The 13,815-nt window shown below is 39.5% G+C and overlaps 1 protein-coding gene across 1 annotated transcript in view; it reads left to right on the top strand.

Annotated features, from left to right (window-relative positions):
* The window catches only part of Cntnap5 (contactin associated protein family member 5), a 976,150-nt gene that overhangs the window by 202,770 nt on the left and 759,565 nt on the right, over nucleotides 1–13,815 (top strand). The window contains exon 2 of the mRNA XM_057769582.1: nucleotides 2,561–2,665. Within this exon, the coding sequence (XP_057625565.1) occupies nucleotides 2,561–2,665 (105 nt within the window). The remainder of the gene's footprint in view (nucleotides 1–2,560; nucleotides 2,666–13,815) is intronic.

Below are 13,815 nucleotides of genomic sequence, written 5' to 3' on the forward strand. Positions count from 1 at the left end.
ACACAGGGCAACTGTGAAAAGGAGAGAAATGAAGCTCTAGGGCTGTTCTCTAAGTGATGTACGGCTTGAACTAACTTCAGATTTTTAAAAAGAGTATAGTCAGCTCCCTTAGAATGCAGAATGTGAATTTGTAGAAAAATAAAGGGTTCATTCTACTGTAAAATTTGATAAGGAAGGCTTAGGGAATGACCAGAGCTCGGAGCACACAGTGTTTATAAAGGACATCCATGACACATGGAAAAGTTATCAAAGGACAACTGCAGTAAGGACAACTGCACTATGTGAGCTTCCTTGTGCCTGTGTCTGTGCATGTGTGCATGTGTGTCCATGTCCTAGTGTTCAGGTACATATGTATTCTGATACATGTCTGTGTGTCTGTGGAAGCCAAAGATGAACCAAGTATCATTCCTCGTGATACCATGAACCTTCTTTTTTAAGACAGGGTCTCTCACTGGAGTGGAGCTCACAAAATAGGTTGTTCTACATGACAAGCAGTCCCCAAAGATTCACTTGTCTCTTCCTCCCCAGTGCTGATGTTAAAAGAAGGCAGTTCGGCAGGCAGGTTTTCACATGGGTGGTTGACTCAGGTCCTTAAGGTTGCATAGCAAACACTTGACAAATTGAGCTATGTTTCCAGTTGTATCTGATGTTCTTATATCTCTTGATGACAAAAGGGTCATAAACAAATGTAATTTCTGCCTTGTATTTGTGTGTGTGTGTGTTTGTGTGTGGGTGTGTGTGCATGAGAAAGATATGTAAGAGAGATGGGGCAAGTGCTTTGTGGCATTAATGCATTTCTAGCCTGTGTTAGAGTAAAGCAGTCGCATACCCAATGTTCGCCTTCTGTATGCCCCTAGCCCCAGAGCCACCAAGCTGCATTGCTGTTTCTGATGTTTTCCTCTCCAGTTAAGATATGCCTCTACTCCATTCTTGTCAAACAATGTTGAAGCATTTGCATTTGGAGAAACCTGAAACACAGTTTAGCAGGTGATTTCCAAACACACTTAACAAACAAGAATTTAATCCTCACGTTTCTAATTATTTTTTCTTGCAATTATCTGAAACGCAGCTTTGTAAGAATTGGCTGGATAAACAAGCATGATCCTATGTAAATGTTCTTTTCAAATGTCAGATCAGTTCCTCCCAAGAGCCTGCACACCAGGAAATTTACCTTGAGTGGCACATTTCAAATCTGTTTTGAATAAGGTCTGTCTAGATTTTGTGAAGTCATTTTTCAATGTCCCAGAGAATCAATTGTGTTCAAAATGGAAAAATGGGAAAAGAATGTGGGCTTTGTGAGGTTAGCTAATTGGTTGATTGATTGGTCCTTTCTTTTGTCCCTGCCAGTATCATTCAGCATCCCACTTTTTCCACACACATTTACTTGAGTTCTATTATGCAGTAAACTCCTTTCTAAGGACCTATGAAAACATGGACCATCTAGTGGAAGATTCAGAAAAATACATCACTACTTATGTCAATGATTAAGTTCCTTAACCTGTCTTGTGCTACTGTAACAGAATACCCAAGACAAGATCACTCATAAGGAACAGCTGGCTGTTCATTTCTGAAATTTGGGAAGTCTGATATGAAGGTGTCAGGATGTAGCAAGGCCAAATCGCTGAGTCACTAAGTGACAGAAGGAAAGAGGCTGAGAAGCTGCAGTTCTGAAACATTAAATTCACAAGGAGGGTGGAGTCCTTATGGCTTAATCACCACTTAAAGATCCTGCCTCTTAGTTTGGCTGCATGATAATTAAATCTCAATGCTAGTTTTGGTGAGCACAAATATCCAAATCAATTATGCATGTGGTATGTGTTGTGTGAAGGCCAAGTCCCTCCATATGAAATCCAGTGACTATGGATTTGTGTGAACTTGAAAAGACATAACTATGTTGTCAAGACATGTCATGTGGTCTCCTTGACCCAATGGACCCATGCTTGTTTAGTATTCTCAAAGCAGCCTTTGATAGTATCTCAGCAGGGAAGACTAGAAAGTTAGCTATTGAAGTTACTATGCAGCTCTAGATTGTGTAACACCTGTGACTACTCTTTTACTTCTTGTAACACAAGTGAGCTATTCGGTAAGTAGCACATTTCTCACCCACTCACCTATAAGCTGTAGCAAGAAATTCAAAACTATCCTATTGGGATGGACACATTTATTGCAAGCGTCCTTGGAGACCGAGCTGGGAGAATAAACAACACCCTCCTGTAAAAGTCTCCCTTATGGACTAAACACACACATGTTGTGAAAGGCTTTGCACAAATGCTCAGCTCAAATTATGCATAGGGAGCTGGGCTTTTGACTCAAAGAAATCTTCCTGAGTGTTTTGGTTATGCCACTCTCTAGAGTTGTGAACTTGAAACCCCCAGCCTTCATTTCCTCCATCCATGCAAGGAAGTCATACCATATTTGAGTGCTATGGGAAACAACCGCAATAATAACACCCATTGCAGAATATTCTCCAACCCTTTCCAGCACAGATGGCTAATAAATGAGAGATCCTATTTGTCTTACCAGTAGAGTCTGACCTCGTCTTCTCTCCCTATCTTTTCAGACAACTGTGATGACCCATTGGGCTCCTTCCTCTCACCAATGGCTTTCTCCAGCTCCTCAGATCTCACTGGAAGTTCCAGTCCAGCTCAGTTAAACTGGAGAATGGGTAAGTATAGAGACTATGCCCTAAATCTGTGTGTTAGGATGAGGACATAGTAAGTACTAAGGAGAGGAGAGATACTGTGTCTATCTGTTCCGGGGTCACATCCAAAGTCACAGTCCAGAAGGAAATCTGTGAGGTTAAGTCTATAACAAAAATACTTCCCTTCATGTAATAGATAGTAATGCGCACTGAATCTTGTTCCTCCAACCCAAAGATCAACCAAGGAATTCTTTGGGTTTTTTGTTTTTCTGGAGGTGGTAACCCTGGAGTCCATGACTTTAGGCATGTCAGGAAAATACTCTCTCATGGAAATACATAGCCATCCTGTGGAATATATTTTGTAGATTTCTATGTGTACGTGTATGTACAGACACACATATGTTCAACATATCCTAGGGGAGGGACAGAAGACAACCTTAAGAAATCTGCTAGGGTAAGCCTATAACAAAAATGCTTCCCATCATTTAATAGAGTTAATGCACACTGAATCACACTTCTTCAATCCGAAGATCCACTGAGGAATTCTTTGGGTTTTGTTTTGTGTTTCTGGAGGTGCTAACCCTGGAACCCATGTTAGGAAAGTGCTCTGTCTTGGAAGCACATAGCCATGCCATCCTGTGGGATTCTTTTTGTGGATTCTTATGTGTGCAAGTATGTGTTCATACAAACAACATATGAGTATATATACGGTCACACAGGTATTCAGTATGTGGTAGTACATGCCATCTACGTTTTTATAAGGAAAGGTGTCTCACTGGACTGAAGCTTGAAGGCTAGGCTGCCTGGCTTTTTCCTTCTGCCTGATTACAAATATGCACCACCATGCCTATTATTTTTAAAATGGATCTGTGGGATCAAACTCAGGTCCTCATGCTGGTATGTAAGCACTTTATCCACTCTACCATCCACAACCCTGTGAATTCCTTGTTTTGCCATCATAAAAAGTATTGGAGAAGAAGATTACACTTTTAAAAATATTTGTTTTATTATGTACACTTTATATGTCAGGATAAATGACCACAAAATGTGCTCATGATAAGTTAATTGAATGTTTTTAAAAATATGTCAATACATTTAGTTCTATTGTGAGGTTAATAGTACTGTTTTAAAGTATATATTAAATGTGCTGAATTAAAGGTAAGAAGATAAATAATTTGTAACATTGCCATATAGAGGGTACTGTGGGTTATTACTTGGTCTGGTAAAAATAGAGCAGTTACACTTAACTTATAACTAATGCAAATTGAACTTAATCAATATGATGTTGGATATTTAACTATATTTTAATCATATTTTGATATTGATTTTGTGATATATAGAAACGGATATAGAGAACTAGGTAATTTCTTTTTTAAAAGACCTTAGCTTGTAAAATTCTAAAAGCTGATTGTTATTATAAAATTGTTCTTGGTTTAAAAATAGTTAAATGCCAGGGCTGATGGGTGATGGGAGATGGTTCAATGGGTAAAGCACTTACCTCCCAAGCATTAGGACAAAAGTTCAGGTCCCCAGAACCCATGTAAATGTCAGGAGAGTGTGGCAGCTGCCTGAATGTAGTCATAGCATTCAGAAGTTAAAGACAGGCCATGCCTAGAGCAAAGCTGGCTAGCAAGACTAGTTAAATGGGAGTTCCTAGTTGACAAGAGAGCTTGCCCCAGCATGTGAGGTAGAGAGCAGTGAGGAAGACCTGCTACATACAGTTCCTTTTCTATTCCTGTGATAAAACAGTTGGACCAAAAGCAGCTTAGAGAAGAAGAGGTTATTCAAGCTTCCAGGTTATAGTTCATCCCTGAAGGAGGCCTGGGCAGGAACTGAAGCAGGAATCTGAGGACAGGACTTTATTACCTCTGTCCGAAGATCTCACTCACCACCAAGGAAGTACAGCAGAAACTGCGGAGGGACAGAATGATGCTTGATGATTCGCTTGCAAGTTCATGCCTAGAAAGCTTTTAATACAGTCTAGGACTATTGGTCTAGTAGATGGTGCTGTCCACAGTGTATATCTACTGACAATCAAGACGGTCCCCTGAGACATGCGAGAAAGAGAGATGCAGAAAGAGAGAGAGAGAACTAGAGAGAGAGAAAATTGGTGTGTGGGTTCCGGGGTCAGTGTGATCACTCTTCCCCTATGTGATATTCCTTTGCTCCGTCATTTTCTCAGGCACTATATGGTCAATCACTCAAGAATCATTTCTTAGGTGACTCAAGGCTATGTCAATGTCAAGTTGATGGTTAAAACTAACTAGGGAATTAAAGATGTCAACTTTGGGACTTCTTACACATAAACAAGTACATGTACACCAACATATATTCAAATACACACTCACCATACATACAAATTTATATAGAAATTTTGTATGTAAGTGCAGCTTGTCCATTTGCCTTTTCTCATTCACTCCAACTCATCTTAACTGTCTATATACTAAGCAGACTATCTTACATGTTTTTATTTTGATGTTCCTTACATTGTGGAATACATTTTAGTTGGTTATCTAATTATTAATATTTTAACCTTTGATGGATTTAATTTGTTAACACTTTATGATTTTGAATCTCCATCAATTCTGATTTATAGGTCTGTTTATACTGTTGTAGTTTATTTCATACTATGTGTTACAAGCATGCAGTTATAATGGTTATCAATAACCAAAAAGTCAGAGACATAAATTATTTGAAAAAGCCATCTAAGACTACAGTTGGCTCTCCCTATTTATTGGGTGCAAACAATAAAAAATTTGCCTATATACTGAATATGAATGTTTTTCTTGTCATTTTCCCTAAGCAAAACTGTACAACAGCTACTTATTTGCATTTACAATATATTAGATGCTGCAGAGAATCACTATTTAGTCATTTTCTACCAAAGACTTAAACATGTGTTATGTATGCAGAAGACTCTGAAACCCTTGTGGATGGCAACGTCCTGTACTAATCAAAAAGAAAAAAAAAAGCATTCCATCATGCATTGTCTGTTCTAATACTGGTCTTTGACTAATATGATAAGTAGTGAACTTTATTAATTATTTTATGTACATTATCATATTAGTCCATAGCAAAACTATCATGTAGTATTGATTATAACCTTTTCCCACCAAATAGAGTTGCTGAACTTCAGGGAAATGGCATAGTTTGCCTGATATAACAGAGCAGGGAAAGGAGGAAAACACTTGATTTCAAATCAAACTCAAATGAATTCAGAATTCATGCTCACTGCTGCTGTAATAATAGCTCGATTCTTTAGCAAAGCTGGGAGAGGGGTTGGCCAGGAAGAAGAATTGCTTGGAACCAATCAGCACTCACATGCCAGCTATGACACTGTGGTCTTCCATGGGTATCAGCCAGCCACTTGTGGAGATTGCATTTATATCTTTGGCATTTCTGAATGATGCCTTGCAATACTACCTGAAGAACCAGGCTATAGACCCGCATTGAGAAAAGCTTCACCACTGTAGAACAGAAAGCTGGGAGCCAAACAGGGAGACCCCATTTTCGTTTCAGGAAGAAACACAGATTGAGACATTTTAATACAGTCTGTAAGAAGTGCTTCGAAGACAATTAGTCTCACCTCTACTCAAATTGTATGGTGCCAGGTCAGCACTGTCTAGGAACACCTTATCCACTTCTGGGGAAGAGCAGGTTCATTGTATCTATGAAACAGATATTGACTGGAGACAATGTCTCTGTAATGATTAATTACACCTGTCATTTCTGGCTGGATGGGGATCCTGGGCACCTCTACCTCAAACTAGTGTGTGTGAGAGAAGACTGAAGTCTTGTCTCCTTTTGTTGGAGTCTAGACTGAGGAGGCTAAGCAGAAGTTTCAGTCATGAAGCTGGAATGGAGAGAACAGAACTCCCCCTTTAGCCCAGTGACTGGCACCACTATCCATTCACAGGGCCACATCTTCCCTTAGGGATGGACAAAGCCAGGCTCTAGGGAAATTGGCACCCTGGCTCTCCTCTGTCTGAACCACCTGGGCACCTTTGCCAGTAACATTGTCCAACCCATAACCCAGATGTTTTGTATGGTTATTTATCAATTGAATACACAAAAAGTTTTCAGAAGATTTTAAAATGCAACCAGAGTTAGAAGCTAAGGATGTGGGGCCAATTAATGACCAGCCAATGCTTCTGTGACTATTCAAGAGTACCTCCTATGTGTTAGGGACTATGCTAGATGCTTAATGTATGATTGGCCTGGGCAGGTAGGGATATGATTAATAAAGAGATGATGGTTTAAAAAGATGATTCAGTTGTCTGAGTACTTGCTTCATGTCAAGAGGACCTGAGTCCATCAGCAACATCAAATTCCAGACCTGGCAGTGTACATAGTAACCCAAGCCTTGTGAGGAGTACATGGAATCAGGAGGATCCCTGGGCCATACTGGCCATCTAGTCTAATCAAACCAGTGTGTTCTTGATTTAGCGAGAGACCCTGACTCAGAAGAACAAAAGACCATGGGGCTGAAAAGATGGCTTAGTGGTTAAAAGTGTTTGCTTACTCTTCCTGGGGAGCTGAGGTTGGTTTCCAGCTGTCATAATGGGTGGCTCACAACTCCAGCTTCAGGAGCTATGATGCCCTCTTCTGGTCTCCACAGGCCTTCCACTCACATGCAAATAACCACATGTAGACACACACATGCAAACGTATACACACAAATAAAAATATTAAATAATAGATACTTTTAAAAATTAGGATTTTTGGCAGAGTGAATGGGCAGTGGGCTGGGAGGGAAACAAGAGGGCGGGAAGAGGGGTAGGAGTGGAACTGTAGTTGGAATGTAAAATAAATTAAAAATTAGCTTGCATTGGATATGTAAGCACAAAACCCAAGAACTCAGAGTCTAAAATGTATGCACAGATGAGTGAATAAAGTAATGAATAGGAGTATATGCAAATATATTCTACATAGGGAATATATGTAAATATGCTATGATTATATTAGTATAAAACGTAAAAGGATGGTAACATTGTGAAAAACACATTTTTCCTGTGAATGAATAGGCAAGTATAAAATTTAGCAAGCTAGAAAGGAACCATGTAACATTAATTGATTTTGAAAATTGCAGGAAAGTGATGATTTATTTTTTTCTTCCTAGACTAGATTTGTGTCTTATTTATAAACTAACAGGCCCAAAGAAATAACAGCCTGATCATCCCTTTTCTACTGGAGTCCTTTAAACCTTCCCTTTCTTTTTATGAATGGACAGAGATCAAATACGCTCCCCAAAGCAAATACTACGATAGGTATGAAATGTTGGATGCTCTGATAGCCACAAAAAAATCAAGGACTTTTTCCCTTAGTGCCGGGATGTCTATCTAGGATTTCAGTCTTGTTACAAGGTTATGTAACACAGAACTGTATAAAAAAAATAAAAAATAAAAAAAAAAATAATCACAAGAGCAGCATGCTAGGAGACAGAGAAGCAGAAGGTGTGGCTGCTTCTCCTCACAGTACACCAACCACCCTCCACAGAGCAATCACCCTCATCCTCATTCCCAGGTGCCAGAGCTTCAACACAGGGAGGAATGCCACGGCAATGCCAGGAATTCACCAAGCTAACTCTTCCTCCATCGTCACTGTCATCCAGGGACACCCTCCCCATGTCTCTGTCCAACAGAGTCTCAAAACTTCAGTAATGAACAGAGAAGTAGATGTGTCTTATTCTTATTAGTGCAATTATTTCCCCCATGGTGTTATTGAAGCATAAGGAACAAATTAATTATATACATTAAACTACATAGTGTGATAATTTTACATATGTCTATGTTGTTGTAAAATGGTTAGCACTGTCGAGTTCACTGATACAGCCTTCTCTTCCCATACTCCCTTTGGGTGAGTGCAAGTGTTGGTATCTGCTTTGCTGCCTTATTGGACTTTAAGTGAACAATAGCAGATTGTGATTAATAAGTCTACACATTGCCATTTCAGCCTCAGGATTTATTCTTCTGTTGTTTTTCCACTGGTCTTTAGCTCAAGCTGGCCTGGAACTCATTTTGCAGTTGAAAATGACCCTGAAGGTCCGAATCCCCTGCCTCTGTCTCCTCAGTTCTGTGGTTGCAGGCCTGTATGGCCATTCCTATATTAAACAGTGCTTGGCATCAAGCCCTGAACAAGCACTGGACCAACTGAAATGCATTCCCCAGTCCTCCTAATACGGTGTTTTCCATACTAGCATACATTTTGGCAGCCTCTTTGAGTTAGTCACATTCATTTTTTCCCTCATGACTCACCCAGTACACAGTCACTGTCCTTCTAAATATCCATGAACCAGGGCTGACACTTGCATATGTACAAACAGACACACTAAAACATAGCCATCTGTCTCTCTAAAGTGGATTTTAGCTCTTGAAGACTAAGGAATAAGATACACATGCAGTTTTTCTTTTTTTTATTTCCAAGTACATAGCGTAAAATTGCTAAGCAATAAATATCTGTTAGAATATGATGTTTAGTCTGTTAAAGTCACAAGTCTCGTACAAATGTAGAATGAGCACATAAAGGAATATTCAATTTATTGACAAGAGAAGATAGAAGACAGAAAAGTTGTTCCAGAAGTGCAAAGTCGTTTGAAGAACTGAAGGAAAAGTGATATGTTACAAAACAATTGCAAGTACATTGAAAAGAAGAAAAATGTCTGTATTTATTAAGATTTTCTGGAGAGATAGTATGCACATATTTTTACATACATTTATTTACAGATGCATACAGCTATATATGTGAAAGGACACAATAAACAGTTAGGCATATAATAGTTGGTACAGATATGCAGGAAGAGGCTCACTGTGCTCTTGTGGTCACAGAAGTTGAGAAGGACCCCAGCACGCTTGCTACAAACTAGAGAACCAGGGAAACTGATGCATCCCTGTGATCCAGAGCTCCGAGAACAGAGAAGCTGATGGAGTAACTCTTGAGCTGAAACTTGAGAATGGGAAACTGTCTTTGTAATTCTCCAAGCCCAAAGTTTTTTGAGCCTGAAAGCCTGTGGGCTAAGAACAGACGGCAGGTGTCTCGTGCCCAAAGGAGGGGTGAGTGTACCTTGTCTGATCCTTCCAGAGACTGCATGGAATCTTTTCATGTGGATGAGAAATGATCTGTCCCATTAAGAGGCTGAAACGCCAGTCTCTCCCAGAGACATCTTCAGAGACACAATGTTTTCAACTGGTGGGGTCCCTTAACCAAATCAGGTTAACACTTGTAATTAACTACCATGGCATCTTAGGGGAGAACCAAACTCCACAGGGCAGACGTTCATAAGCTAACACATAGTTTCCTGGTAGCTAAATCTAATCAGTAGCAAACAGAAAGACTTTTGATCTGCAGAGACAACTGGCTTGGTCTGGAAGACTGGATAATAATGAAGGGGGTGCGTCACAAAGGAGACCTGATGCTACTGAAAAGTGTGAAAAGACACACTGAGATTTCTGAGATTTGTTTAGCTTTTCTTAACAGTCTATTCATTCACTCCTGTTCCTGTCACAGTAGCTAACAGATTCCTCCTGTGTTGTGTCATCCAGCTTTCCATGCAAATGTTAGAGAACGCCCCATTACTTTCCTGAAGATAGAATCAAGTTAGAACAGATCTCATTCCCATAAATGTCATCCCATCCTGCAGGTCTGTTGAAGCTCAGGGGTGGTGACTGAAATTTCCTGAGAAGATATGAAAAACATTTGTTCACTACAGACAGTGCACTGATAACATCCCAAGGAAGGAGTCTACTCCGGTCTAACTTAATGAACCACTGTGTTTACTAGGGTTCCTGGCAGGTCTGTGGGTAAGAGGCCACTTACAGGAATACGGATAACTCATTAGCAGTGATGATCTAAAAAGTCCAGCTGGATCCCTCAGCAGCTCACCTGAGCCCAGAGTCTCCGCTCCACAAATGATACACTTGGTATCACATCTGAGAGAGGCCTTACAAGTGTTGTAGGTTTCCAAGACTTCATGGGACTTTTGAGTTTTATTTACTTGTTGAGTCTCCTAAGCCTTTTCCTTGCATTCAAGAAAGCTATTTTCATTCAGAGGAAATTTCTTTTCAACAAGCCATATTCTTGCTCTCCAACCTGCTGCTCCATTTTCCGTGAAGGAAGGACTTTTCTTGCATGTCTTGGGTATCTTTTAAAGTATTTGAATCCTCTGTGAACCACATAAAATCCACCATGCACTGAACATGAATAAAATATTTTATTTCCAGTGTTTAAGAGCAGAGTTGGATATTCTCAAGTGTCACACAAAGGAAGACAGTACACAGCATGTGAATGTGTACCAGCAGAGACAATGGTTGTCTAAAGTGAGAGGGAGAACCCGGGAAGGCTGTGTTCCTATCCCAACCAATACAAATGTAAGGAGTTCCATCAGGGACAAACTAATTTCTTAAAACATAAAAATAAAATTAAATAAAAATGACACCACTAATGGAGCTGTTGAGTAAACCAAGTTCTGGCAAGCCATCCCAGGAGCTAAGGATTGTCCAGTATCGCTAGCTCATCACTGGAGGGGATTTGCTGAATGGATTGTGTTCTTTTACTTCCAAGGCCTCTCTAACCTTCATCTCATCTCACACAAGGAAAATAAAAAGCAAGAAAGAGCACTAATCACTCTTGAAAAGGCCTGGGAAGTGCACTAAGCTGAGGTCAGTGGCCATTAACTTAGGCGGCCAAGTCACTCCATGTAATTACAGCTTAGGGAGGATCTCTGTGTGTCACATGTCATGTGTTTTGTGGTAAGAAAGCTTCAGAGTTGGGGGATTAAGTTAGATGGGCTTTCACAAACACTGAGAACAGGAAATTTAGCCACTGCTGGCCAAGTATCAAACTGCCAGATGTGATCCAGATCAGCGAGAGAATTTACCTTGTGTGATTAAACACAAATAATCAAAGCGGTTTTTACCCATAAGAGGAAAAATGTTCATGACTTTTTTCCCTATAAAACAGAGTTCCAAATAATTATGTTTAACATTATCCCTTGAAATTTTAAGTCTTTTTCTTTACTTTGAAATTTTTGTATTTAGAAGTCCAGATTGTATATCTCTGCTATGACAATTTTGTTTACATGGAGAATTTGGTTCTTTTACATCAATGTATGGTCAGCTTCCAGAGTTCATGGATGAGTGAAAAGGTTTCAAATTCTTGACTTTCTACTTTGGCACAGATACAACTACACACACACACACACACACACATCATAACACATTCTCATGTACCACACAACATATACAACACAAGACACACAGAATACACACTCACATACACACACAAATACACACACACACACAAGACATGGCACATACACCAGACCATAACACACACATCGCACACCAAACACACACAGCACCATACCATACACACATATGTACACACTACCTTCTTTGGGCAACACTAGTCACTAAGATTCCATGAAGGTCTTTAGAAGTTACTTTTTTATTTTGAATCATTTGATTATGAGGAGATGAGACTAGAAAAAAAATTGGGAAGCAAAGTTCTTCAGTGTGATTAGCCTTTTATGTTAGGTACGAACACCAAGAACCCTATAATGGTAGTACCACCATGTCTGCTTCTTAATGACAGCTCCAGGCCACCATATAGACTGCGTGAGGCTACATGATGTGAATTTAATGTGTTTAAAACAGGTTCAGGTCTGGCGATGCAGTTCTATTGGTAGATTGCTGTAACATGCAGAAAGGCCAGGATTTATTTCTCAGCACTGGGTAAAGGAGATATGGCAGTGTGCCTGGATTTCTAACATAAGAATGGAAGCTAGAGGAACAGAAGTTTCAGTTTATCCTCAGCAATGGAGGCAGTTCGGCTAGCAATCATTCCTCAGCAACTAACAAACAAACAATAGAAGAATAGTCTAAATCAGACTTACAGAAATTGGCCAAGCCATTTCCTTTTCTCATGTTCATTTCCTTTCATATCCATAAATGCAGTATCTACGTTTACCAGTTGACAGCTTATAACTTAAATGGGGTGATGTAAAGTACAAAAGGGAAAAAATTGTTAAACATAATTGTTTGTCTAGTGGTTGATAATTGACTATTTGTTACTATCAGAAAACAGAGACAGTCCTGAGCCTTTAAAATGCCATGAAGTACAAAGAGAGACCTTACTTCCCTCTCGGGAGAACACACAGCACCTGGTATTAATATTAGTTTCATGACTACACAAAAATATTACACAGATGTAACCTAATGTTTGTTATAGCAAGCAATGCCTCTGTGACGTTATCATATATGTATGTATGTGTCTTCCTTTCCCCATTGTGTGTGTGTATTCATTCTGGGACATAAACTTATGATTTCATACATGCATGATAGCCATACACTCTAGGCTCAGCTTTAGTTTAGCACTGTTTGTGCAATATTTATTGTTGTTATATGTGTGGGAATGTTTTCCCAGTGTGAAATTAAAATGTATTTCCCTATATAAACAAAATCTTCAATGCAGCCAGGCCTGTGCAGAGAGCAGACCAGTAGGGTCCCGTCATCTTCCTGACAGCAGCGTTCTGAAGTTAATAAATCCACCCATTTTCATTTAAATACAGCAGTGCTCTCCGGGCATGAAAGAAAGTTAACACATCTTGCTAGCATTGTGTCTTTGTGAGTGTGTGTGTGCATATATGTACTTATAAGCCCAAGCAAGTGTGTAAAACTGCATTTGGAGGCCATAAAGCAACCTTGGGTGTCATTCCCCAGAGACCATCCTCCCAATTTATTAAGACAGGGTCTCTCACTGAACTGGAACTTAACAATTTGGCTGGCCAGACAAACCCTGAGAATTTTCCCCAGTTCTTGGGTTATAACTTTGCATCATCACTCCCTGCTTTTTAAATGAGCATTCTGGGAATCAAAATCAACTAATCATGCTTGAGCAGCAAGTTCTTCAATGACTGAGCTATCGTCCAAGTTTTCATCATAGTATTTACATAGGAGGGTGTGGATTATTTGTCCCAAGTCCTAAAAATAAAATGTAACCCTTTTAACAAAAAAACAAAAACAAACAAACAAAAGACTTACCTTTGGCACTGGCCTATAAAAGAAATTACACAAAGAAAACTATTTAATGTACTGTGCACCAGCATGTAAAAATTGTTGGTAATGGGCTACAGGTTTAAGTATATTGTCAACAAGACTCATCATTCAAATGACTAAGGT

This window comes from Chionomys nivalis, chromosome 5 (assembly GCF_950005125.1).
Source record: "Chionomys nivalis chromosome 5, mChiNiv1.1, whole genome shotgun sequence".
In the NCBI taxonomy this organism is placed as follows: domain Eukaryota; kingdom Metazoa; phylum Chordata; class Mammalia; order Rodentia; family Cricetidae; genus Chionomys; species Chionomys nivalis.